The sequence below is a fragment of the Eleginops maclovinus genome, chromosome 13, assembly GCF_036324505.1.
Source record: "Eleginops maclovinus isolate JMC-PN-2008 ecotype Puerto Natales chromosome 13, JC_Emac_rtc_rv5, whole genome shotgun sequence".
NCBI classification, from domain to species: Eukaryota; Metazoa; Chordata; class Actinopteri; order Perciformes; family Eleginopidae; genus Eleginops; species Eleginops maclovinus.
The window spans coordinates 23,160,848-23,185,351 of record NC_086361.1 but is presented as its reverse complement, the minus strand read 5'-3'; the positions used below and the strand labels follow the sequence as shown (position 1 = coordinate 23,185,351).

Genomic DNA, 24,504 nt, shown 5'->3' with positions numbered 1-24,504 from the left:
TCCAGTATCCAGTGATGTCTCTCCTGGGACATGTCTCCATGCTTTAACGTTCAGTGAGCTCTTTATGTTTCTCAGACTGCCTGTGCTGCAGCACCTCTTTTCGCCCTCTGTCTGAAACCAGAGCCCAGTCTTGAGTCCTGAAAAAAAGTGAAATTCTCAGGAAAAAAGTGAAATGTTGCTCAGAGGTGTCCCGCCCCTTAGCCTATCACGCACAATGTGTTTGAGCGCTAGCCAATAGGAGTGCGATTGTCCCCTAGGGATGTCATTATGATCCAGAAGTAAACAAAGGAGTCCAATGGATGCGTTTCAGGCCATTTACATGCACTAAACCTACATAACACACTACAGGAGAGAAAGATGTTGTTTCTCTTGCAGCCCCCCGAGTGGATTCAGGCTGCATCCTGCACATATTATAAAACACTGCCCCCCTCTGGTCACTTGCAGAGGCCACCAACCTATTTATTTCACCTGTAAATAATCATAATGTGAAATAACGAGAGCAGATTGAAATGAAAATCACAGATATTTTAATTACTGAGTGGATTGTTCATTTATACAGTGTGCTTTGCAACGAAAAAAAAAAAACACTTTTAAAGATCTCTGTATCAAAACAAACCAAACATGTACCGTTTACTAGTGGAAATAACATTAGAGGAATACTTTACAATTAAAACATGTCAGCGTTACTGAGGATGTACAATATAATCACACCTACACAGCGGATCTATACAGGAGGACTTGCATATATAGAGTACCAATAAAACAGCCGGGAAAATAAAAATATGTACATTTTCCCGCTCAAATTCAATTATATAAACATAGATTTATAGACTTTTTTTTGATTTTCTACACACCCAATTTAAGGAACATAAAGTGCCTTATTAGAAGAAAAATAATCGAGTGACGTGTGCTCCATGAGAATCATTCAGAGGACAAAATACAGTAAGAAATGCACACGAAGGAATCAGCGCTGGGTCAGTGGATTCAGATAGAGTTTAAATAAGACGCTGCTGCTGTCGTTCACATTTTATCCAACAATGAGATCCTGTGAGGAGTAAGGCAGGTATCTACAGTACCAAACACGTACCAATAACCCAGTTTAAAACACATTCCTTTAGTGGTACCATTAAGGGAGTTAAAGGAGTGATTCACCCACAAAGTAACCATTTATGTATCACTTGATTCCCCGTTTCACCTTGAGTTATTGTAGAACACGTGTCATTTTCACAAGGCCGAGAAATATATCAATGTTGTTTCTGAATTCTGGATTTTATAAAGTGTTGTAAATGCAGTTGTACTGGTTTTAAAGGCTGTATTATAGCGATTGTTCTAAATGCAGCACTGTTCTAGCTTTTGATTGTTTGCCTTTATCGAAGCACCAATACTGCTGCAATATTGATAATGGGATATTTGATTGAAGAATTAAACAACTAGGACAATTCTTGATAAATTGAAGGGGTTTAACAACAGCTAAAATGTATGAAAACATCAATAAAAAAAGAAATGAGACTTGGTTTGTACTGCAGAAATATTAGTGAGTTTGGATGTTTGGTTTTAGTGTTGTGAAACCTGTGTGGTTCTTCTCTTCGTTCACCCTCGTTTCTCCAAGAACGAAAGGTAACAGTGTGAGTAATTAATAATCATTTAGTGGGTGAATTATCCCGTTAACAGCAGCTCCAGAGACCTCTTTATGTGCATAGTGTTCCCTCAGAAGGGCGGAGGTGGAAGAAGGCAGGTGAAGGCGTGGGGAGTCGCCCCCCCGGAGGTGATCACCCTCCAGCAGTCAGTCTTTCTGGGGTGTGTGTGTGTGTGTGTGTGTGTGTGTGTGTGTGTGTGTGTGTGTGGGTGTGTGGGTGTGGGTGTGTGTGTGTTCCCACTCTTTCATTCAGTGTTGGCACCGGGTACCTCCATCATGGACGCACCTACAAACAAACTCCTCCGGTCCTGAACTCCACAGAGAGCGTCTGAGGAGGGGAACCGATCCACGGCTCGTTCAGCTTCAGTAGTGTCTCCAGCTGTTAGCAGGCAGTTTCAGTTCGAGGAGGCGGGCTTTCTACTCCTCCGTGTAAGTGCTTTACTGGCTAGCATGAGCAGCTAAGGCCGATGAAACCTGGAGGAAGAAGAGGGGAAAGGTTATGGAAGCTGTCTTCAGAGGAGACGTGATGGCTCCCTGATGTTCAGCTGAATTATGGATGAATAGGAGGATTCTCACCGGGTGTAGATCCTGCTTTCTTCGTGAACCTCCATCTCGGAGCTCTTGAATTCGTTGAGCTCTTTACGGATGGCAGCCTGAGGGCAGACAGAGAGAAACGCCAATTCAGCTTTTCATTCATTCACAGGGAGAGGAAGAGAGGCAGCGTGGGATCAAAGCTGAGGAGGTGTGACTGCTGACTGACGAATAAACAACATAGTGCTTTACTGCTAATTTAATATGTAAAATCTACTTTAATTTGAGTTCTTTAGAATTTTATTTTATTATTTTAAACATTTTTAATTGTTAATTTTTTTAAAATTATTATTATTTTATCCTAAACCAGGGTTTTCTATTTATATTAAAAAGCCTCAAATTATAGAAAGAGTTTTTCTGTAACGGCTATAAGACTTTAAAAAACATGGTTTTAAATTGGGACATTTTCTCCTTTTAATCCTTCCTTTATTATAGAATTATTATAGGGGAGAATTTGAACTTCATAAATAAAAAAATAAAGCACAAAAATCTTATTCCATTTGCAGAAAGAGACAAAACGGTCAGAAATATGAAACCGCAAAAAAAAGGAAAGAGAAGAAGAAGGTTTAATCATGTCATGTTACTCCGTATATAATCCCTGTTCCTTCGTGTTCCCTGAGCCTTATGGACCAGGTAATTCTGTTTGTGTGTGTGTGTGCGTGTGTGTATATTGCATTCCTGGGATTCCTCCTCGATACTGAATCTGCTTGGAATGCAAATCCTCCATCGCTGGTGAAACCTCTCAGGGATCAGAAGCTCTCTCTGCAGCAGCTCTGAGCCACAGTTAGTGTGGAGAGAATGTAGTGTGTGTAGCTGAAGGTGTGTGTGTGTGTGTGTGTGTGTGTGTGTGTGTGTGTGTGGTCTCACCTTGTCAGCAGGCGTGAGCTTGGTCCACGGTTTATCGGCTCTGCGGTCGTACTCGTGTGCGTGCGTGCTCTCCACGTTCTCGTGGAAACGGAGGATCTTCCTCGCCTCGAGCTCGGCCACCGTCGGTCTCTGGGAGAGCTGAGGGCGAGAGAAAGGGTCACATTAAATCTGTGGTTTTCATCTCATTTAATTCATATTAAGAAATGAAGGAATATACCTAAATGTATTCCTAAAATCTGAATACTTTTTAATGTATTAAAATATCTGAATAAATAATAACTTTAAAAATATATAGACTAACAAACGTAAATCATTTAAAATATACAAAGGATGTATTATTTAGAAACAGCCCAAAGAATAAAATACATGTTCTTATAAATAATAATAACAATAATAATAATAATAATAATAATAAACAATAATAATAATAACAATAATAATAATAATAATAATAAACAATAATAATAATAATAACAATAATAATAATAATAATAATAATAAACAATAATAATAATAATAATAATAATGATAATAATAATAATAATAATAATAAACAATAATAACAATAATAACAATAATAATAATAATAATAATAATAACAATAATAATAACAATAATAATAATAATAATGATAATAATAATAATAATAATAATAATAATAACAATAATAATAATAATAATGATAATAATAATAATAATGATAATAATAATAATAATGATAATAATAAACAATAATAACAATAATAATGATAATAATAATAACAATAATAATAATAATAAAGATAATAATAATGATAATAATAATAATAATAATAATAATAATAATAATAATAATAATAATAATGATAATAATAATAATAATAATAATAACAATAATAATAATAATAATAATAATAATAATAACAATAATAATAATAATGATAATAATAATGATAATAATAACAATAATAATAATAATAATAATAATAAGCAATTTAAATAATCTTGTAAAATAATTAGTTTTCTAATATATAAAGCACTAAGAGACGGGCCTCATAAAATGGCTTCAATCTGAAAATCTTTTTTTACTTAAAAGAAAACAAAATATTTCTATTAATAATCGTCCCCCCCCCAAAAAAAAGCCCAAATAATAAACCAAAAAAAGGACTTAATTAACAAAAAAATATGATCTAAATAAAACATTGGAATCAATTCCAATAATCATATAAAGAAATCTGAATGAAAGGGTCAGTTTAAAGGGTCTGGTCCATGTGTGGGACTCAGGTCTCGTGTTGCTTCCTGACCTTTCTGGTGAGCCTGCGTTTGATCTCACATCGCTCTAGTCGCCGGTCGTCTTCGTTCTTGGCTGCGGGAAGAAAGAACACATTCCATGAGAGGAGGAAACACTGCAGGCAGTCAGCTGCTGCACCCGAGCCGCCGTTACGGGAGGCTTTAATGCCGGCGGGCCGCGGACAAAACGCTGCTTTGTGCGAGCGCCGTGCGGAGCGTGGCCTCGGCCGAGTCGCTTCAGGACAGGCGGTCGGCGGCGCGGAGGAACGAGAGCGGGATCAAAACATGTCGACAGATCCTGAAGTATCAGGATAAGACTGCAGGACTGAAAGATATTTACTGCAATCACTGATTCAAACCGAGGAAATGTACTTCGATCTGTTTCTGTTTCACCCAGGAGGGACGAGAGAAGATATTCAATCATTCCAACCACTGTTGGGTAATGATTGATAAAGTAACGGTCATTCGTTCTGTACTGCTCTGTAAACTCAATGTTTAAAATGACTACACTGCAGGTTATCTTATTTGATTCATTTCATCTTTAATTTGCCTCCCATGAGACACCACGAGTTAAAAATGGAAGACATGTCAAATGTAAAAAGCTTCAGCGTACCTGAGAACAACCCTATTAGAGTTACAGGCTTTACGGTTATCATGGGCCATTAAATACCAGCCTGACTTCAATCTAGGCAATATGAAATCGCAAAAATATACGATAAAACTCACTCACCTGCTTTCAAGTGACCTAAATTCAGCCATACAAGAGTCTTCAATATGAGCAACCACACTTGCATATTACACAGCCTCAAAGACCGTTTGATTGATCATTATCATTAATTGGTTAATCAGTCTTTCCCTTGGTTTTCTATCTCCCTATTCCCATATCATATTACGGAAAAACTGCTAAATATACGAGTTCACCAGGGCGTGACTGCACAGCCTTTTTTATGAAGCATTAGTTCGTTTGGGGGCTTTAGCATCTAGAATAACCGCTTATTCAGCTTCAATATTCCACAAACTGCCGTGTTTAGTGACTGCCCGCATGCCTGAGGCACGAAGGAGGAAAACACATCAGCTGGGCGAGCGGCGTACTAAGACTATTGATTTGAGGCGAGACGAGGTAAATGAAGCGCGTGAGGTTTGACCTTGTGGATGTACTGAGTGTGAACACACACACCTGAGAGGAGGAGTGCGGGTGATGGAGTGTGTGTGATGGAGTGCGTTACCTTGAAGGATGTTCCTCTGCTCCAGCTCGTCTGCTGAAGGCCTCTGACTCAGCCGCCTGCGTGGGGAAAACACTGAGTCAGCGCTTTTGAAAGGCTCATATCGACCACGTTAGAGCAGCGTAATTAATCCTGAGCAGGGAGCTGCGTAACAAACGGTCCGAGAGCGGAGAGCCTCTCCAAGAACAGGAATAATATATCTGTCAGACTCATCAGTTATTATAAGTACTGGAAGTGTGTATTTCAGGTACTTTTGCTTCTCTTGATTGTGTTTTTGTACTTGTTACGCCACTAGGATTTATTATACCTACATTCATTCAAACGGTTTATCTACTTTACGAATTGAGATGTTTGCATAAAAAGAGCTCATTCTCCTCTTTAGGAGGTTTAAGTGGGCTGTATAAAAATATGATGTTTTATAATAATTATAAAGTTAATTCAAGAACCGCTTAAAAAGACCATTGATCAATTAGCTGATTGAGATCAAATTAATTGGCATCTTTAAACATTTTCATATTTTTTTCATTATTAATTCAAACAAATACATTTCAGATTGTTTTTATCATATTCATCCCTAAAGATTAGATGTATTATCAAATAAACAGGTATTTTTATTATTTATTTGACTTAAAACTTATATTTTTATAATAATACAATTCCTTTAAATGTAATACTTAAGTTAACTTTGTGATTTTAATGACTTATTTTCACTTAAACATTTAACAGAGTTTTATTAAAGTGCACTTTTACTTCAGACAGACTTCCTCCAACACCGATCATTGAATGACAGACGCCTGACGTGATATGATTCAGATATTATTTACCGCGTGAGGGCGCTTCCGATCTTGTTCCTGACGGCCATCCACTGCTCCCGGTTCTGCCAGCTCATGTGGTCCTGGTTCTCCTCTCGCTCCTGCCGCTCCAGCTTCAGCGCCAGCGTGTCCTTCCTCTTCACACGGCTCGCCAGACCACCTGACACAACACACACTTTGTATAGTACTACTTTTATACATTTTACAATCCAAACATTAAGCGCTGACTTAAAAACTAAGAAATTATACAACTTAAAGACTCTTAAAGATTGTAAGAGAAAATCTATAATTATTAGACAATTCATTATAATTTTACAATGAAATGAGGAGCAGAATAATAACAAGTCTTCTGTTGCTTATTTTCACTCATTTAAAATAAAGCATCCCTTCAAAAAAAAACTCAGAGTTCATAAAAAAGTTTCAAAGAGAAGACGCTCTTGACGTTGAGGAGAGTGAAAGAGACCCTCAGTAATTAAACATCATTTCTAAGAGATGTTTAAACATGGACCCAAAACTATTAGTAGTCCTATCCTCCCAAATCTTATTGGACCAAACCCTCAGAGGTAACTGATCTCCTCTCAGTCAGTAAAGCAGGGAGGGATCTAAAAGTTTCACAAGCTGAATAACACTGCCGACTTAATGGTTGCATCAAAGTTCTTCAGTCGCACTTTAAGACTGAGACTTATTATGTTCCGCGTACAGATCACAAAACATGCACTTTATTTACAGTCTAAGCACATGAAGTGCTTCTTAACGACTTCCAAAGTTATTTGTGGCGTACAATTCTGCATGTGGATCCACTATCTCTCCTGTATGACTTTAACAGACGTACCTGAAGGCCCTTCCTCATCGTCGTCGTCTTCCTCGTCATCTCTGTACAGGATGGGGCCGTCGGAGTCGGACTCCTCCTCGCTGTCCGGGCCCTCCCCCTCCGGGATGACGCTGACCCTCAGGTCCACTAAACCCCGCCGGCTGCGGGGCTCCAGCTCCGGCTGCCGGGGGGGGCCGGGCAGGATGGAGCTTCCTCATCTCCTCCTCCAGGTCGAAGTCATCGTCGTCTGGCCTGTGAACAAACGCAGATTTAAGGAACAAAAGGAACGTGCATCAACAAACTCCGAACAGATATGATTTATTGATGTAGGAAGCATGGGTAAAAGAACTGATGGGGGTGTGTGGGACAGAAACCCCCTCTGGAGGGATTTCAGCCTCTGCAGACCCTTTACATGCACTATAACCTATAGAACACTAGAGGAGAGGGAACACTCAAAGAGTAGACAGAGCCTCTTTAATAATCAACAATAAGCTGATATGTAATCCTGATGGGACAGTCTGCGGGACACTTACAGTCTGAGGGGCTCGATGGTGATGGGGAGGGAGTTCCTCGTGGGCCCCACCTCCGAGAGGAATTCCGGGGGAGACTCGAACAGCTGGGAGTGGGCCCTGCTTTGGGAGCCGCTGGGGTTGGGGTAGGCGGGGCCGGGGCTGGCCAGCGCTCTCTGGATGAGGATGTGCAGGGGGATGGCTGGATGCTCGCTGGGGGGCTTTGTGGTGGGGCTGGGGGGGTCAGTCTGCACGGTGGGAACCGAGGAAGGGGGAAGCTGAAGGGACTGAACCCTGGGGGGAGAGGGAGGAATGTGGGTGGGCGGGGAAGGCAGAGCCTCGGCAGGGTTGAGGGGAGTGTTGGAGGTCTCCTCGGGGGGTTCTCCTTTCTGGACAGCAGGGGGCAGCGCTGCAGAGGCTGGGTCAGACGTGGGGGGAGAAGGGTCCTGATTGGGGGGAGAGGGGTCCACAGAATGGCGCTTGGTGACGGGGGTCATCCTCTTTGGCGGCGTCGGTGGCGAGCGCTTAGCGGGGGCTGGCACTACGATGACCCCGCTGCCCGGCTCAGCTGGGGGGGGAGAGAGAGAGAGATAAATAAATAAAAGATATAAAGAATAAAGACGTGATTATAACGTGCAGTCAGAGCATGAGGATGCACGTCGAGCTGGAGGAAAGGAAGTTAGTTTCATGAACAAAAACAAGCAGATTGAGTTTGGGAGAAAAGATTACTGGGGGGGTCTGGAGTCAGAGGAGGGGACACACACACACACGACCAATCCAGGTCACCATGCACGGTTTCTTGTATGCATGTAGAGTTAGATTGGTTAAGATGAAACTGAACTGTGTAAAGGGTTATGTAGGTAAGGGGGGGGGGGGGGTGATATTGTGTTAAGTAGTGCATTTACAAGGAATCAACGCTCAAATTCAAGAGAGAGGAAAATATTCTCTGATACAATCCAATACAAAGAACCTTTCATTCTATTTATTTATATTTATTATATGTAAACAGACAATGTATTTGTGTTGTATTTTTTACTTACATTTTAGACACATTTTTCTCCTAAATCTTTTCATTAGTTTTGAGTTTTCATTGCCTCAAATGCACCACTGAAACTCAGAGAATATCAGGTTTATTCCTCATAAATCCACGTCTTTAATCTTGGAAACCCCCCTCCCTCGGCTCCGTATTCCCCCCGTTTACATCTCCACTGTAACAGCTCCTGCAGAACACATGCAGATTAAATGAGGTGAGGAGTTGCATGAGCGATGAGGCGGTGAATCCAGTCTGCAAGGCTCTGTTAGGATGCATGGAGGCGTGCCCCCCCCCCCCCCATCTCTGGGTACCTGAGCATGTGCGGGCCCCTCTGTGTTTCAGGTAAACGGGGAGAGAGAGGTAGAGGCCGAGCTCGCTCTGCCGCCTCCAGCTGCTCCAGTAGCTGCAGGGCGGCCGAGCCTGGCAGCCTCTGCTCAGGGACGAGGCTGCAGGAAACCAGCGGAGACGTCAGGGACAGAGCCCAGTTTACATTCCAGAATGAAGGGGGGGGGGGGCTGATAACGATTTTCTGGGTTTGACACTGTCCAGAAGCAAGCGGACATCCACCCTTTAACAAGCTCTGAGGAATAACACCAAACCCAGGAGGAGATCTGGATATTTTCCCTTTGGTTTGAACAGTTTTCATTTCTCATACAATAGTTCCTCCAGGGAATGAATCACAGAGAAACCCGTCTGAGCTGGCTAATCCTGTTAGAGCTGAGCCTACAAATCATCTGAAATCTGATTATTGCAAATATCTTGAATCAGTTTATGTGAACTCGCAGAATATAAATGAAGGAATTTAAATTCCAAGCAACAACAACTCTGAGGAGAAAGAACACCAGATGAGTTCGGCTGATTTGAGATATTTATCGCTGGCACATAGTTTCTTTTTTCAGTACTTCTGGTGAAATATTGCCTCCAGGGAGTGAATCACAGAGAAACGCGCCTGCACTTGTTCAGCCCTTGGAGCTTCAAAAGTTAAATCAGCCAAAATCTGATTACTGCAGATAATGAGTAACCCATTAACCCTTTAGAGGCTGGGGGCTGGTTTGGCTGTTTTCAAGCTACTCTTGATTTTGATTTGTCTAAACCGCATTGAGAAATGTTTAGCACGTCAATGTTTGGTATCACCTATATAACCTGATAGTTATTTCTTTCATTTTGAGATACTATGTGAACATTCTGGACCCAAAATCACACAACTAATGTAAAAACTGATTGAAAATGATATGGTTTTTGATATGGGTAACACGAACATGCACAACTACACATTTTGAAAGCTGGAAATATATCCAAGGGACGTCACTATGATAATGTGAACGTTTCATTGAGGTCTCATGAACCTATCAGTAACACCATGCTCAGGACATAAAGGTTTGATGTCATTTACAGTGTCACTTATGCAGCATTTCGACACCGAGAAACTCTGAAGGTCTCCTCAAACTTCAGCTTTCATCTAAAATTAAAGGAACTTTTTTATATTTCTTCTGTTTACACATGAAGGGAACTTTCTCAGGGTTTTGTCCAAACCGGGTAACAGTTAGAGCCCTTTCTTATATTCAATTGTTTAAGTAATAACAACTGTAATGAAGGGACATTATAGAATGAAATGTCAACAATCAGTTTTCTAAGAAGAAGAATATTTAGCAATGTGTTTTTATTATTAGAAAATGATCATTGTTCATTTTTAAAGGATATAATCTGCAGTTTGTGCTTTTTTTGTATTTCTCGTAACTAATGTCTTATTTATTAGATATTAAATGAAAGCCTTTCTTGGCCTCAGATGTTGGAAAGGCTCTACTCCGTGTGATGTGTGTATTATAAGAAAACATAACTTGCAGTATGTCATAAAGTGAGTATTATATACACACTGAAAAAAGGGAGAGGTTTAGAGTGTTGTTCACAGTCCCACACCCTGCAACAGACACTTTCACAACAGAATACATGTATCCCATAATGCAGCAGCACATGTGGAGGAACCTGACAGACAGCGGAGGAATGTGTCACAGAGACTCTGTTTCAGACGCAGCACTGGGATGGGCTGTAAACAACAGCAGCTGTGGCATTCTGGGAAAAACAGACACACTGAGAGAGCGGGTTCAGATCTCCAGAGAACTGCTGGCTCTGCAGAGACAAGCCGCTGCCTGCCCGCTGCGCAGAGACGCTATAGCAACGCGCAGGAAAACACCTGCAGAGCAACGAGTCACACGAGACTCAACTGGGAAGGACTCAGCTTATTACCGTTAATCTGAGCTGGAGCATATTTACAACTTCTAGTCCACCAGAACAACATTTCTAAGACAACATATAGCTGCAAATAACTTAAATATGACTCAAAGCTGCTTTAATGTTTCCTGCATCGGCTTTGAAAACGTTTTTCACTTCTTATTATTTTCATTGGTAAGCGATATCTTGCTCCGCCGCTCTACATTACCCTTTCCCATTTCTTTACACACTGAGGATAAAGCATGTCAACAACTGAAAAGTAACATCTGCAGCTAAAATAGGTGTGGGTGAACAGAAAGAGGTTTAACTACCAATACAAGATACAGAGGTTTTCCATAGTAAAATACAGCGTGAGGCGCTAACGTCACTTCCTGTCCGAATTAAGCCCCGCCCACTTTCAGGTGAAGATATTGTATTAAAGTGAAGCAGAAAATAATACCTCCATGTCTTAAAGCTGCTGAGTCATATATTACACCTCCAACAACAAATAGATCCAGAGCTCCGGTTCCTTTACTTCCTCTCCAGAAAAAAGGAGAGTAAAAGAAAGGATCAGAAATCTCAGTCTCAGTGTCAGCCTGCTGCCTGCCACTCGTCCCCCGCAGACCCACCGGACATCCATCCCCTATTTACTCTCCGTAAGCTGTCTCTGCCGTCTGACCAGACATCTGACCCCATCTCCATATCTCTGGACTCAGTAAACCCTTTCTGACCAGCAGAGAGATTGTTTCCTGGCATCACTTTAACATTTCAGACCCGGTTCAGTCCAAACCCTGCATAATGTTCAACGCCTGCAGGAGTCTGAGTGTAACTCCAACCCTAATGGCTTTGTAGTTTGTTAGTTAAAGACGTTGTTGAGCAGCACCGTATCCAGTTAATCAAAACATCAATTTAGACGCAATAAGAATTTGACACATGAACGGAGCTAATTTATTTCGGATGAATCTGTACGGTTTGATCAGATATATATAGAAGCGTTTGGATTTAATAGATAATATACCAGATGTGCCCTGAGCGTAATGGAACAGTGATCTCGATAAAGCATCACGCGTTTATTTGTTTACATGGGTGTAGCTTTAAGTCAGTGTGCTCTTAGATGTAAACAGATGCTGTCAACAGCGATGTGTTCCTGGAGTAAACATTGAAGTCAAACTCTTTCATCGTTCCTCTTGTGTGGTCCGAGATGGTACCATGTGCTGCTAAGATTCTGTTCCCAGACCTTATTAAAAGCCTCAAACCTTTGGAGAGGGTTTTGATTAAAAGAAGACGCATAAACAAAGACCTGCTGGTTCTTATAGAAAGACGTCCCGTGAACTCACCGAGCAGGGCGCTGTTGCGGTTGGTGGGTTTGGGCGGAGGGACGGGCGGCTGCTTGGCGTGGGGGGGGACGGGCGGCGGCGTGTCGGTGTCAGGAAGTCGAGGAGGGTCTTCAATGAACAGGGAGACCGTCCTCGGGGGCTTGGCCACAGCCAGAGGAGCAGCAGAGGAGGTGGAGGAGGTGGAAGACGCGGATGAGGAGGAGGAGGAGGAGGAAGGTGTCGGACTCCTGCCTGGGTCGGTCAGGAATTTAGTGGGGATAAGAGCATGGCGGATCAAGGGAGGGTCTGGGTGAGAGTCCGGGTGAGTGTCCGGGTGATTGTCTGGTGCTGGACGAGGGACAGGGGTGAAGCGGACACCGGCGGACTCTGGAGATGGGAAACACAGACACATATTAAAGGAAAGATCACACAAACTGTAAAAAAAACAACTTGTAAATGATCTGAAGTTGAGACAGCATGGTTGGTTCCTCCTCTTGCATCACAGCCTGACAGTCCCTGCTTCAGATCCACGGTTGAATCATTGACAGCACCATCAGGAGACTTTACTCTGCACACACTGCTGGCGTGTCATCATCAAACATTTACTAGGAAGTGGCTGTCAGTACTGAAGGAACAGGCGTGTGCATGTTGGCTCAACCTCACATAACAGAGATGAGTGCACTGGCCGAATAACGCTATAAAAAGATTAAAATCTCAAACTGCAGGCTAAGGTTATTCTGTATGAACAAGTATGGAGTACTTAAAGGAACAGACGATTTTTACCAACAAGTTCCCCCGTGAAACTACCGCACAACAAAGCCATTAGGGTTGGAGTTACACTCAGACTCCTGCAGGCGTTGAACATTATGCAGGGTTTGGACTGAACCGGGTCTAAAATGTTAAAGTGATGCCAGGAAACAATCTCTCTGCTGGTCAGAAAGGGTATAATGAGTCCAGAGATATGGAGATGGGGTCAGATGTCTGTTCAGACGGCAGAGACAGCTTACGGAGAGTAAATAGGGGATGGATGTCCGGTGGGTCTGCCGGGGGACGAGTGGCAGGCAGCAGGCTGACACTGAGACTGAGATTTCTGATCCTTTCTGTTACTCTCCTTTTTTCTGGAGAGGAAGTAAAGAAACTCTGGATGTATTTCTTGTTTGAGGTGCAATATACGACTCAGCAGCTTTAAGACGTGAAGACACTATTATTTTCATGCAGGATTTTCAGCTGAAAGTGGGCGGGGCTTAATTTAGACCGGACTGACGTCAGCGCCTCATGCTGTATTTTTATAGAAAGAACCCTGGCTTTGCATTTGGATCAGCTAGGCTCCCTTTTAGAAACACAGATCAGATTACTTTCAAATAGTGAGATTTTGGAGATAAACTAAACACTTTATTCCAGTTAAACTGATTTTTCGATTTCTTAAAACAAACACTTCCAGACCTTACTGGGACCATTAGCAGTTCTTTCTGCATGATAAGAGGAGTTTCTGTTCCTCATCCAGTCGCATTCTACTTTCAGAAAGTGATTTTTCTTGATTTCCTTTAGGAAAACTTTCCTTCTGGTAGTTTAATTGACAGCGCATTTCACAAAAAGGGTAAATGCACCAATTTTCAGATCTGATACCACCTTTAGATTCCCTAGACTCTTATATTTCAACATGCATTTGTCAAGTTCACCGTCAATAACAGAACATTGTGATCGTTCTTATAACTACAGTAACAAGTGAGAAGCAAAGGCCCTGAGGGTGTCTGATTACAGCAGAAAAACCCAAGTAAGGTACGCTAGTTATCTTCGACAGGAGAGAAAATCTTACCCGAGCGTTCCCTGAACTCAGCAGCTGGCGAGTATCTGGGCAGAGTGATCCTCTTATCGGCCTCCGAGGCGGAGCGGACGTTCTTGTTTTCCTCCGAGGAACTCTTCTGCAGAGGAGGCCGCAAGTCCATCTCCGAGAAGGGCCTGGCGATCGGCCAAGGGGCGTCCAGCGAGCGCTGAGGCTCCGGCTTCTCTCTCTTATCCCGCTCGTCCCTTCGCTCTCTGTCGTTCTTCTTGTCCCGATCCTCCCGCCTCTCTCGGTTCTCCGTACGATCCCTATCGTCTCTTTCTCGCAAGTCTTTCCTCTCCCTGTCGTCTCGTTCTCTATCGTCTCTCCGTTCGTCTTTCCTGTCATCTTTCCTGTCGTCTCTGTGTTCTCTCTTTTCCCTCTCGAGCCGCCGATCCCTATCCTTATCTCGATCGTCCCTCCTTTCTCGATCTTCCCGCTCCCGGCGTTCTTTTTCGTCCCGGTCTTTCCTTTCTCTTTCGTCCTTGTCTTTCCTTTCCCTCTCGTCCTTGTCTTTCCTTTCCCTCTCATCCCTATCTCTGCGTTCTTTCTCATCCCGATCCCGGTGCTCCCGCTCATCCCTATCCTTCCTTTCCCTCTCCTCGCGATCTTTCCTTTCCCTATTGTCTCTCTCAGTCCGGTCATCTCTCCTGTCATCCCGCCAATCTCGCCTATCCCTCCGGTCGGTTCCTCCGTCTCTTTCCTTGTCATCTCGCCAATCCCTTCTTTCTACGTCATCCCGGTTCTTCCTCCCTCGGTCTTCCCGGTCGTCTTTCCCATCCCTCCTTTCTTCTCTACGGTATCTATCGTCCTGTGGAGGTCCTCTGGGTAACGATCCAGCTCTCTTATCAGCATCTGATATCAGTCGGCTTCTCCGGTCTGGCTCCACGGGAAGTCGAGCGTGAGAGTCCACATCCAGAGGTGCTCGGTTACTCCGCGAGGCATCAGACGGCGCTCTGCCTCGACGTTCCTCGGGTGGAGGAACCCGGAGGGAATTCACCTTGGCGTCGGATTCCACTCGAGACATCCGGACCGCCGGCTCCGACATCCTGTCCACGTCCACAGGGTGTCCATTTTTGACTGGCGGCCCCTTGGAGTGGTTGACATCATTGTTTTCTGAAGACACAATCAGTGTCATACAGTTAAAATGGAGCCAAGTCATCAGAATCTCGTTAAAGCAATTAGCAAAGAATAGTGCGATTACAAAAGCTGTTACAGACTGTTGTAACAACTTAAAATAAAGACAATATTTACACCAAAATATGAATATGCATGCGGAGAATACCCTCCAGAAAGGCTCCACCTACCATTTTCTGGGATATCCTTTAAGACCCCTCGGGCAATCAGCTCTTGGCGGCTTTTTCGGACAGAAATCCTTCTTTCCAAGACTGAAAGTAGAAAATATAAACAAGGAATTGAGCATAAAGTGATGCACACAACCAGGATATACAACCCCCTTTAACCCAACATACCTATCGATGTTTCAGTGAACTTGTCACTCGGCTTCTTCTTCCTCCATTTCCAGGGTTTGAAGATTCGTCCCATCTTGGAGAACTTGCCCTTGCGTTTGGTTTGAGGCGAACCCCCTCCGGAGCTTCCTTCTTCACTTCCTTTACTGCCTTGCTGCAGGTCGACCTCATCGTCTGCGTGAACAAGACAAATGGTAAGTGACTCTTGGAAAATAATTGAAAGAGTTCTACTAACTAGGCCTTGTTTGGCAGGGGGGATTGGAGTTCAAAAGAAGGCAGACGCAATCAATGAAAACAAAGACAAACACCAATAGATCAATGAGTTCTTTCACGCAGAACTGTTCCTCCAACAAGTCCCGGTTATGTTGGAATTGAAAAACCTAGATATTATTAAGGTTTCAAAGTCCTTAGCCTCTATTACCAAATTGGGCACGTTGGAATTTTATCTTCAGTCTCACTAAATGCCCACATCCGGGCTAGTGGTCCTTGAGGACAGCCAACACTACAGATCAGGAAATGTTCTATTTCAGTGCCTAAATTACGGAACACATGGTCATGATGGGGGGGTAAAGGAAAGGGGTAAATAAGGACAACATCCAACAATAAAGCCATACTCCTTTCAGGGGTTTCCATACAACAGTAATCGAACATAACCGCGTGGCATACACACTCTAAAACTGAACCGAAACGGTCCCTTTTTTCTGGAGAGTTTGAGGTTTCTGGGCTCAAGATGCTGTTTCAGTTATCTGTTATCATGAAAGTGACCAAACTTCAAAACAAAACGAATCCAAATCCACTCCAGCTGCCTTAGCTGGTTGTAACCGGTTTGCAGTGAACACAATGTTTTACTGAAATTAGTTACAGGAGAAATGTTGAAGCGCTTCGTTACATCATTCTGTTTGATTTTGAAATGCTTTTATTTTAAGTGCAAGGCCCTGTCAGTGTTTTCCGGCTTGTTGTTGAAAATGAATACGGGATGATGAGCGCATGTTTTCCACTACGACTACCGCTCTTTTTGTTGCATTAATATAAAGCTAAATGTTCAGTTTGGACCGACCCGATGTGTTCATTATTCAAAGATTCCACTACACAGCTGTCACATGAGAGCCAGAGCCAGAGCCAGAGCCAGAGCCAGAGCCAGAGCCAGAGCCAGAGCCAGAGCCAGAGCAGAGCCAGAGCGAGAGAGAGAGAGAGAGAGAGAGAGAGAGAGAGAGAGAGAGAGAGAGAGATGGCCTCAGCTTCTTCTGGTATTCCTTACCCTGTGGCGTGGTTGGATGTGATTTATGCCACAGGAGTGATGGATTTAAGAGGACACAACATCATCTGTCAGGTGTCAGGTTCACAATCAATTTCAAAATACAATTTTAGTTCAAAACCAAATTAATAAACTACTTAAACAGAGAGTTAGTACAGAAACTGGCTCAGTCAGTAGGGGCTTGGACTGGGAATCGTAGGGTCACCAGTTCAAGTCCCCGAACAGACTTGAAAATATGGAAGGGAAAATATGGACTGCTACTTGGAGAGGTCCCAGTTCACCTCCTAGGCCCTGCTGTGGTGTCCTTGAGCAAGTCATTGGACACCTCCAATCCCCCCTCCCCATTGCTCCCCGGGCGCTGCACGATAGCTGCCCACTGCTCCTAGTACTAGGATGGGTTAAATGCAGAGGACCAATTTCACTGTGTGTGCTCTGCTGTGTGCATGTGTGTGACAATAAAGAGGGTTTCATCCTCTGATTCTACAAACTGTGAAAAAACCAGCATGTATGTGGGTGTGAAAGCACCATCATAATTATTCGGTGAAGAGTCGTTACACAACTCTGCAGCAGGTAAGGTAAAGGTGAACTCATTCTGTCAGAGCGGTTACATTGAGCAATAGTTGACAATGTCACGGTGGCATGCACGATGATAACGAGGGAGTTTTGAGCCGTGGTTTCTGTCACAGCTGCATCCAAACGTCTGGTACTGACGGTGACACAGGCACAGGATGTTCTCTGATGATGGTGCAACAGAGAAATGTGACTATCTCAGGGAAGAATTTTTAATACTGGCGCTCTGTGACTCACTCAAGGTCAGGAGCCACTGTGCATTTCAGAAGGAAGACAACAAAAAGAAAATTCAGGGCAAAATTAATGAAACACACATCCTTTAGTGAGCTATAATCACTTAGCTGTACTTATGATATAATTCAGACATTAATATACACGCATGTACCAATTTAAACTGCGCAATTGAGCATTAATACCTTATTAATGCAGAATAAATTGTAATAATATAATAAGTTATACTACCAGGCAGCTTTTCAAGTTTCATTTATACATATTCGTATTCTATATTATTTGATTGATCTTTTATTGGACATTTGACTCTTTATTTTAATATTCTAATTGTATTTTTGTTGCGTTTTCTTTGTTCTTTTCATTTGTTCTTTGAAATGATCTTTATTTTTATTTATTTATTGTATTCAAAATGGAGTTAAGAAACCTCATTTTGAATAAGCAGTTAAAGTGTCAAGAGTCAGTTCATCATTCTGAGTCCTATTCAGTTTAGTAAAAAGGATAAATAAAGAATACAATACTATAAATCCTTGGGGAAAGCCAATATGAACAGTGAGAAACATTGGAAAAGAAGGACAAAAATGGGACTTTGGGTTTCGTTTTAGCAACACTATGACTGACTGATTTCACCTGAACAACATCTGACAGGAGGAGGGGGGGAGGGTTACCTGCCTTCCCGAACACTGACGATACTAAAGGCTTCAGGTTTGTCCCACAAGGATTGCTACCTTTTACAATCACTATAAAACCATGTGGGTGAGTTTTCCAAGGTCACAGATAAATGTTGCCTCCAACAGGAGTCAGAAAGGAAGGCAGTGAAGACATTCTTGGAGGCGTGGATGATTAATGCATGAAGTATTTTATCACCCCGCAGAATTTGATCAGTCAGGAATATAAAAGCAGACGGTGTCAAATCAACAGATGTTATTGTGTCCAGATTGCGTTCAGTTTTCCAAACGTCAGATAGGAGAAGATGGCAGTAAAGGTTGTGTGCTGTAGTGCTTCTGTTAACATTCCTCAATTTTTAATATCTATCTATCTAGACCAAGACTGATCCACCACAGGTTTGACCGATACGGAGATAAATTCATCCATAACCACCAAGATATTCTTTAGTTTTCAAGACAGAAAGCAGAAAGTCTGAGCATGATTTCCTGAGGGTCTCTGCCAGAAAGGCCTCTTCATGTCTTGCTAAAAAATGGGGAATCCAAAGATGTTCAAAATGTTAATCATGCAAATAAAAACAAGTTGGCCTTAAATGATAGCGTACAATTACCACAAACACACTAAATATCCACCGTCAGAATAGTCGTATCCAATACTGAAATATCTGCAATAATATTTGGACATGACAGACGTGTCGGTCTAGCCCCCCTCCAGTATAGTAGTACGGGATGCCCTGTGAGAGCAAAGTGCTGACCGGGCCAATCCTAAACATCCGTACTGTCCCTGACACTAACATGTTCAGTTCGTCCCTGGTGAGCTCAACACGTCAATACCCTGCAGATAAATGACTCCTCTCGGTACAGACATGCCATGAGACATTTCCAAACGAGCGCCCTGCCGCAGAGTGTCATGTATCACAACAAAGACGTTAGCTCTTCTGCTGCGGCCTTCTTTTTATTGACTCTCTGTGTTTACACTACGATAACATGTCGCAGCTCCACAAAGGCAGGTTTAAACTAGGCTGTGTGTCAGTAGGCTTTATTTGATGACATCCTTTTCTCTATGAACAGTCCTGTTAGCTAGGGTGACCAGACGTCCTCTTTTGCCCGGACATGTCCTCTTTTTATGTCCTGTCCGGAGCGTCCGGGGGGGTTTTATAAATTCATGAAAACGTCCAGTTTTCACAGTTTTTCATGGGACCATTAAGCGTGTACTTAAATTGAATGGCGCTTTGCACAGAAGTCTACTGTACTTAGACTTCCCCCCCAACAATCGCAAGTGTCCTCTTTTTCGCCACCTCAAATCTGGTCACCCTATGTTAGGAATCTTTAATGTGGGATAACTGTGAGTTTCATTGGCATGCATTGCATTAATGCTAATGAGCTATTGCTAATTATTTTTACCAACACATTTACAGTTTAGTCTCAGGAATATCTAAGTGCTGGTTTAATGCTATTTAATTACAACTAGTAACATAAAAAAAGCAATACTTTAGTACCAAATTGTGTTAAACACTGACCACACTTGTTAGCCGTTAGCTGCTAGCAGCTAGTCGGCAGCACAGTCCTTCTTAGCTAAATAACAAAGCTAACCGCTAATGCTTACGGTGGTTGCATTGTTTTATATTATGGTGTGTTCAAGCTTTATTCAGTTTAAAAAGACTCTTTGAAGAAGGTCATTTATAATCATGATGTACCTTTAAAAAAGAAGGTTAAAAAATGTGGTTTTTGGTGGGAAAAAATACAGTTAGCTGAAGAAATTGATTTCACAGCAAACTAAAACACATACTAAAGAGGGAACAGGCCTTGTTCAACTTACTAACAATAATAAGCTTACTTGTGATAAAGGAGTGAATTGTGAAGTTGTTTCCAGGTATAAACTACTACATTTGTAGTATTACATCCCTCCGTAACATGCCAACACGCTTGGTATCTACCCGGTGAAAGAAACAAAGCAGGCTGCTGCATGTTTGTGTGAAATCCCATGCTGAGGTCAGTGAACTCACAGCTATTCCTGACACATTACCCAGTGGGTGTTAAACTGGGAGGGGAGTGAACTGGGAGAGCACTGGTGTGATGCGGTGACCTCGTACAGTAGAGCACGACAGCCTGAGATGCTTTGTTGTTCTACAGAAACAACTGGAGAATTAAGAAGGCGCCGAGCCGTGATGGAGGTGAAAGAGTGAAGAGTGGAAGCGTGTTACAAAGCCTGAACCAAACACCGACACTCAGGCCTCAGGTATGCATTCATAAAGACACTCCGCTAGTTTCAACAGAAGTGAAGCAAGACCGCGGCAACACCAAAGGCTTGAAGCAGTATTTGTGTCTCAATAATGAACTGAACATACTTTAGACCAATGTTTAGACTGATCTAATCAATGCTTTGGGACCATTTGGTACTTAAAAGATTCAGATTCCCCCCCTCCCCTTCAAAATCTGACTTTTTACCCAAAATATCAGATTATTTTCCCTTCAAAATCATGATTTCTTCCCCAAAATAATCAGACTTTTCTCCAAACATTCGTCAGAGTTGGATAAGATCTGTATTTAAGGTGTTTGGTTAGTGTTTTTACTGGTATTTAGGGTTTGTAGATGGGGTTTCTGTATCACATTAATCTGGATATCTCTAATTCTAGATGTGTTAGTAAGCATCAGACAGCTTATTGGGGTGTCCCATTCCACATAGCCGCATTAGGTCTCATGATTTTACCTGTATTTTCAACCGTGTGTGAATAAAATGAATTGTTCCGGTACATGTGCCGCAATTCAAACTCTAAGGACTTTTGAAAGCATGAAACCTGCACTGATGTAACTCCCTGCAGCCCTCTTCACTCACACCAATCCCAGGACAAACACCAACGCAACAGAGTAGCACACCAGAGGCAAAAACACATGTTGCATGGAGTGCGAATGAGCAACCAAGAGGATGTGCTCGGGTTTCCTTAAGAGTGTGGAAAAGTCTTTCAGCCCTTTAGACTAACAGCATGTCAAATAAAAGGCTGTGACGATTCACAGAAAAGTGGTGACAGACGTGTAGCATACATGCAGGATTACTTGCACGCTGTGTTATTAACAGGGACTCGAGCAGGCGTGCAAACTGACGAGAGGATCCTCCTTTTGACAGCAAAACTGGTTCTGAAAGTTTGCACGGTTATTAGCTTAGCCAGCGAGACTTTAAGTGGAGTACAAAATGACTTAAGAAGGGATTTCAGTAGGAAAACCAACTGAAACACACGGGCAGAGCTGGTGTCAGTCGGTGCCTTGTACCCCAAGATCTCCGGGAGGAGAGCGGAGAAGAGGTGCACAAGTATTCTGTACAATATGGACTAGAGCTGTAGCCAATAGGCTGACCAGCTCTGATAAATGCATCAATAATTATAAAACATATCAGATATTATTCTGAAATGGACCAATGACTACTTTTACTGTCGCTACTTTAAGTACATTTAGAGGAGAGTACTTTCTACTTTCACTGGAGGAACATTTAGAATACTTTCACTGTGACAGAGTATTCCTACACTCAGGTACTTCTACTTTACTCAAGTACAAGACCTGAGTACTTCTACTTTACTCAAGTACAAGATCTGAGTACTTCTACTTTACTCAAGAACAAGACCTGAGTACTTCTACTTTACTCAAGTACAAGATCTGAGTACTTCTACTTTACTCAAGTACAAGACCTGAGTACTTCTACTTTACTCAAGTACAAGATCTGAGTACTTCTACTTTACTCAAGTACAAGATCTGAGTACTTCTACTTTACTCAAGTACAAGATCTGAGTACTTCTACTTTACTCAAGTACAAGATCTGAGTACTTCTACTTTACTCAAGTACAAGATCTGAGTACTTCTACTTTTACTCAAGTACAAGATCTGAGTACTTCTACTTTTACTCAAGTACAAGATCCGAGTACTTCTACTTTACTCAAGTACAAGATCTGAGTACTTCTACTTTACTCAAGTACAAGATCTGAGTACTTCTACTCAAGTACAATATCTGAGTACTTCTACTTTACTCAAGTACAAGACCTGAGTACTTCTACTTTACTCAAGTACAAGATCTGAGTACTTCTACTTTTACTCAAGTACAAGATCCGAGTACTTCTACTTTACTCAAGTACAAGATCTGAGTACTTCTACTTTACTCAAGTACAAGATCTGAGTACTTCTACTTTACTCAAGTACAAGATCTGAGTACTTCTACTTTTACTCAAGTACAAGATCTGAGTACTTCTACTTTTACTCAAGTACAAGATCCGAGTACTTCTACTCAAGTACAATATCAGAGTACTTCTACTCAAGTACAAGATCTGAGTACTTCTACTCAAGTACAATATCTGAGTACTTCTACTTTACTCAAGTACAAGACCTGAGTACTGCTTCCACCTCTGCCAATATTATCCCAACTACGTTCCTCTTTTCTCGAGTCGTGCAGCCGTGCTGCAGACAGAGAGAAGTTTGTTTCAGCGTTTCACAATCACCACATTCCATCTGCTTGCATACTTCTACACCTGTCTGTGCCTGCCGCCCCGCACGCCTCTCTGCTCAGAAACACCTGGAGACCGTTGCCCCTCGTTGGGTTTACCTTCGATTCAGGACTGAAGCTCTATTTTAACTTCATATAAACAGTGAAGCAGGCAGTTGCACTGAACAATGAAGTCCTTATGTTTCAGCTCAATATTAATGAATCTGTGCACGACCACATTGTTTGCCCTCTCTTAAAGAAAACAACAGCAACAACAGCAACAACAGCATGGGCCTCCGGTGTTCCATGAGTACGCTTCTGTGCATGTGACAATAAAGCCTTTGAATTGAATCCACTCGAACCAGAGCCTCTGAACTCACCCGTGTTGTGTGTTGCTTGTTGCTGGGCCACTGTCCCACTGCTGGCACTGTGTCCCATGCTACGGCTCCCGTCCCCACTGGCCTGCCGGGCCCTTCCTCCCCCTGAGGTCGGCGGCAGGACCTAAAACCTAAAGTCACCTCGCTCGTCTAAAACCAGACATATCGGAGCTCCGGTAACTGAACGCTGCGACGTTTACTCTCCTGGCTCTCTGAAAAAGTCTACCCCCTCGCTCCCTTCAGCGTGTGTTATTTCCCTCCCTTTCCTCCCCTCCTTCTTACACTTTAAAACACAAACACTCCCCTCCCTTCCTCCCTCCCTCCTTCTTGGAGCTCTGACTTCATAAATAAGGTATGCCGATATGGTGATCCGGCCACATGCCTCTCATTCCTGAGAGCCCATTTTTCAGGGGCAAAGTTCACTGCGAGCTTTGAGGTTTGGCCACCAGTCCATCAAGGGATTGGGGGAGTTGTGATGCAGTGCCCTCCCCACACACACACCCTCACAGACTGACACAACAGTAGAGTCCCTGAAGGGCGGGGGGGGAGGACCCTGCAGGGGGGAGGTAACCGGAGAAGTGGAAGTTGAGCCGAGCCAAGGTGGAGCTCAAAGCCAGAGAGCAGGAAGTGACGGGGTGTCCGGTGACTCCCCGGGGTTTGTCCTTTTAAACTATGACATGTGAACTGATAACACCTTTATTAGGTAATAGCAGCTGAGTTTTACAGCTGATTCCTCTCACTATATGGGTTTGAATTAAGGCTGGGAGGTTATTCAATATTCAGTATCTAGTGTCTTGTCTTAAATTACCCTTTGAGGTTCAATTCACTCTCAGCCTTTAAAAAGCGTGTGGTATTTAGGCCTGGAATTATAATGTAATGGCATTCAATGATATATGTGTATTGAGATATCATGGCAAACAATAACATTGTCTAAATGGATTTAAAATAAAGAGCTAATAATAACTTGTTTAAGGCAATGTGTTGAATATGTTTAGGGAATTTCTACTTGATTTCACTTTTCCCCCAAAGAATCTGACTTTTTCCTCAAAAGATTATCACTTTCTTTCCTGGAAATCAGAATTTTCCTCCCCTAAAAAAATCGGACTTTCTCCCTCCAAAAAATAAAGACTTTTTCCCTCAAATTATGATTTCCAAAGAATCTGACTTTTTCCCCATAAATTCTGACTTTATAGCCCAAATTCCGCCTTTTTCTAAATTCTGATATTAATCTCAGAACAAAAAGTGAACAGTAAGTGAAAGAGGAGCTACACGTGTGTTTTCAGGACATTTATAGCATCATGAAACTGCTTAAACCACGCCACATTAAAGCTACAGCACGAAGGGAACCGGACAGGAACGTCGGGAACGCAAAACCATA

General features: G+C 42.5%; 1 protein-coding gene across 1 annotated transcript; it reads right to left on the bottom strand.

Annotated features, from left to right (window-relative positions):
• Positions 1-504: 504 nt before the first annotated feature.
• LOC134875087 (phosphatase and actin regulator 4A-like) lies at positions 505-23,386 on the bottom strand. The gene is given in 14 exon segments (XM_063899497.1): positions 505-2,110; positions 2,213-2,289; positions 3,095-3,232; positions 4,378-4,439; positions 5,590-5,645; positions 6,411-6,558; positions 7,231-7,402; positions 7,404-7,461; positions 7,743-8,286; positions 12,297-12,662; positions 14,092-15,213; positions 15,405-15,485; positions 15,570-15,740; positions 23,130-23,386. Coding segments are annotated over 14 exon segments (3,069 nt in total). The 5' UTR covers positions 23,188-23,386; the 3' UTR covers positions 505-2,094.
• Positions 23,387-24,504: the final 1,118 nt, after the last annotated feature.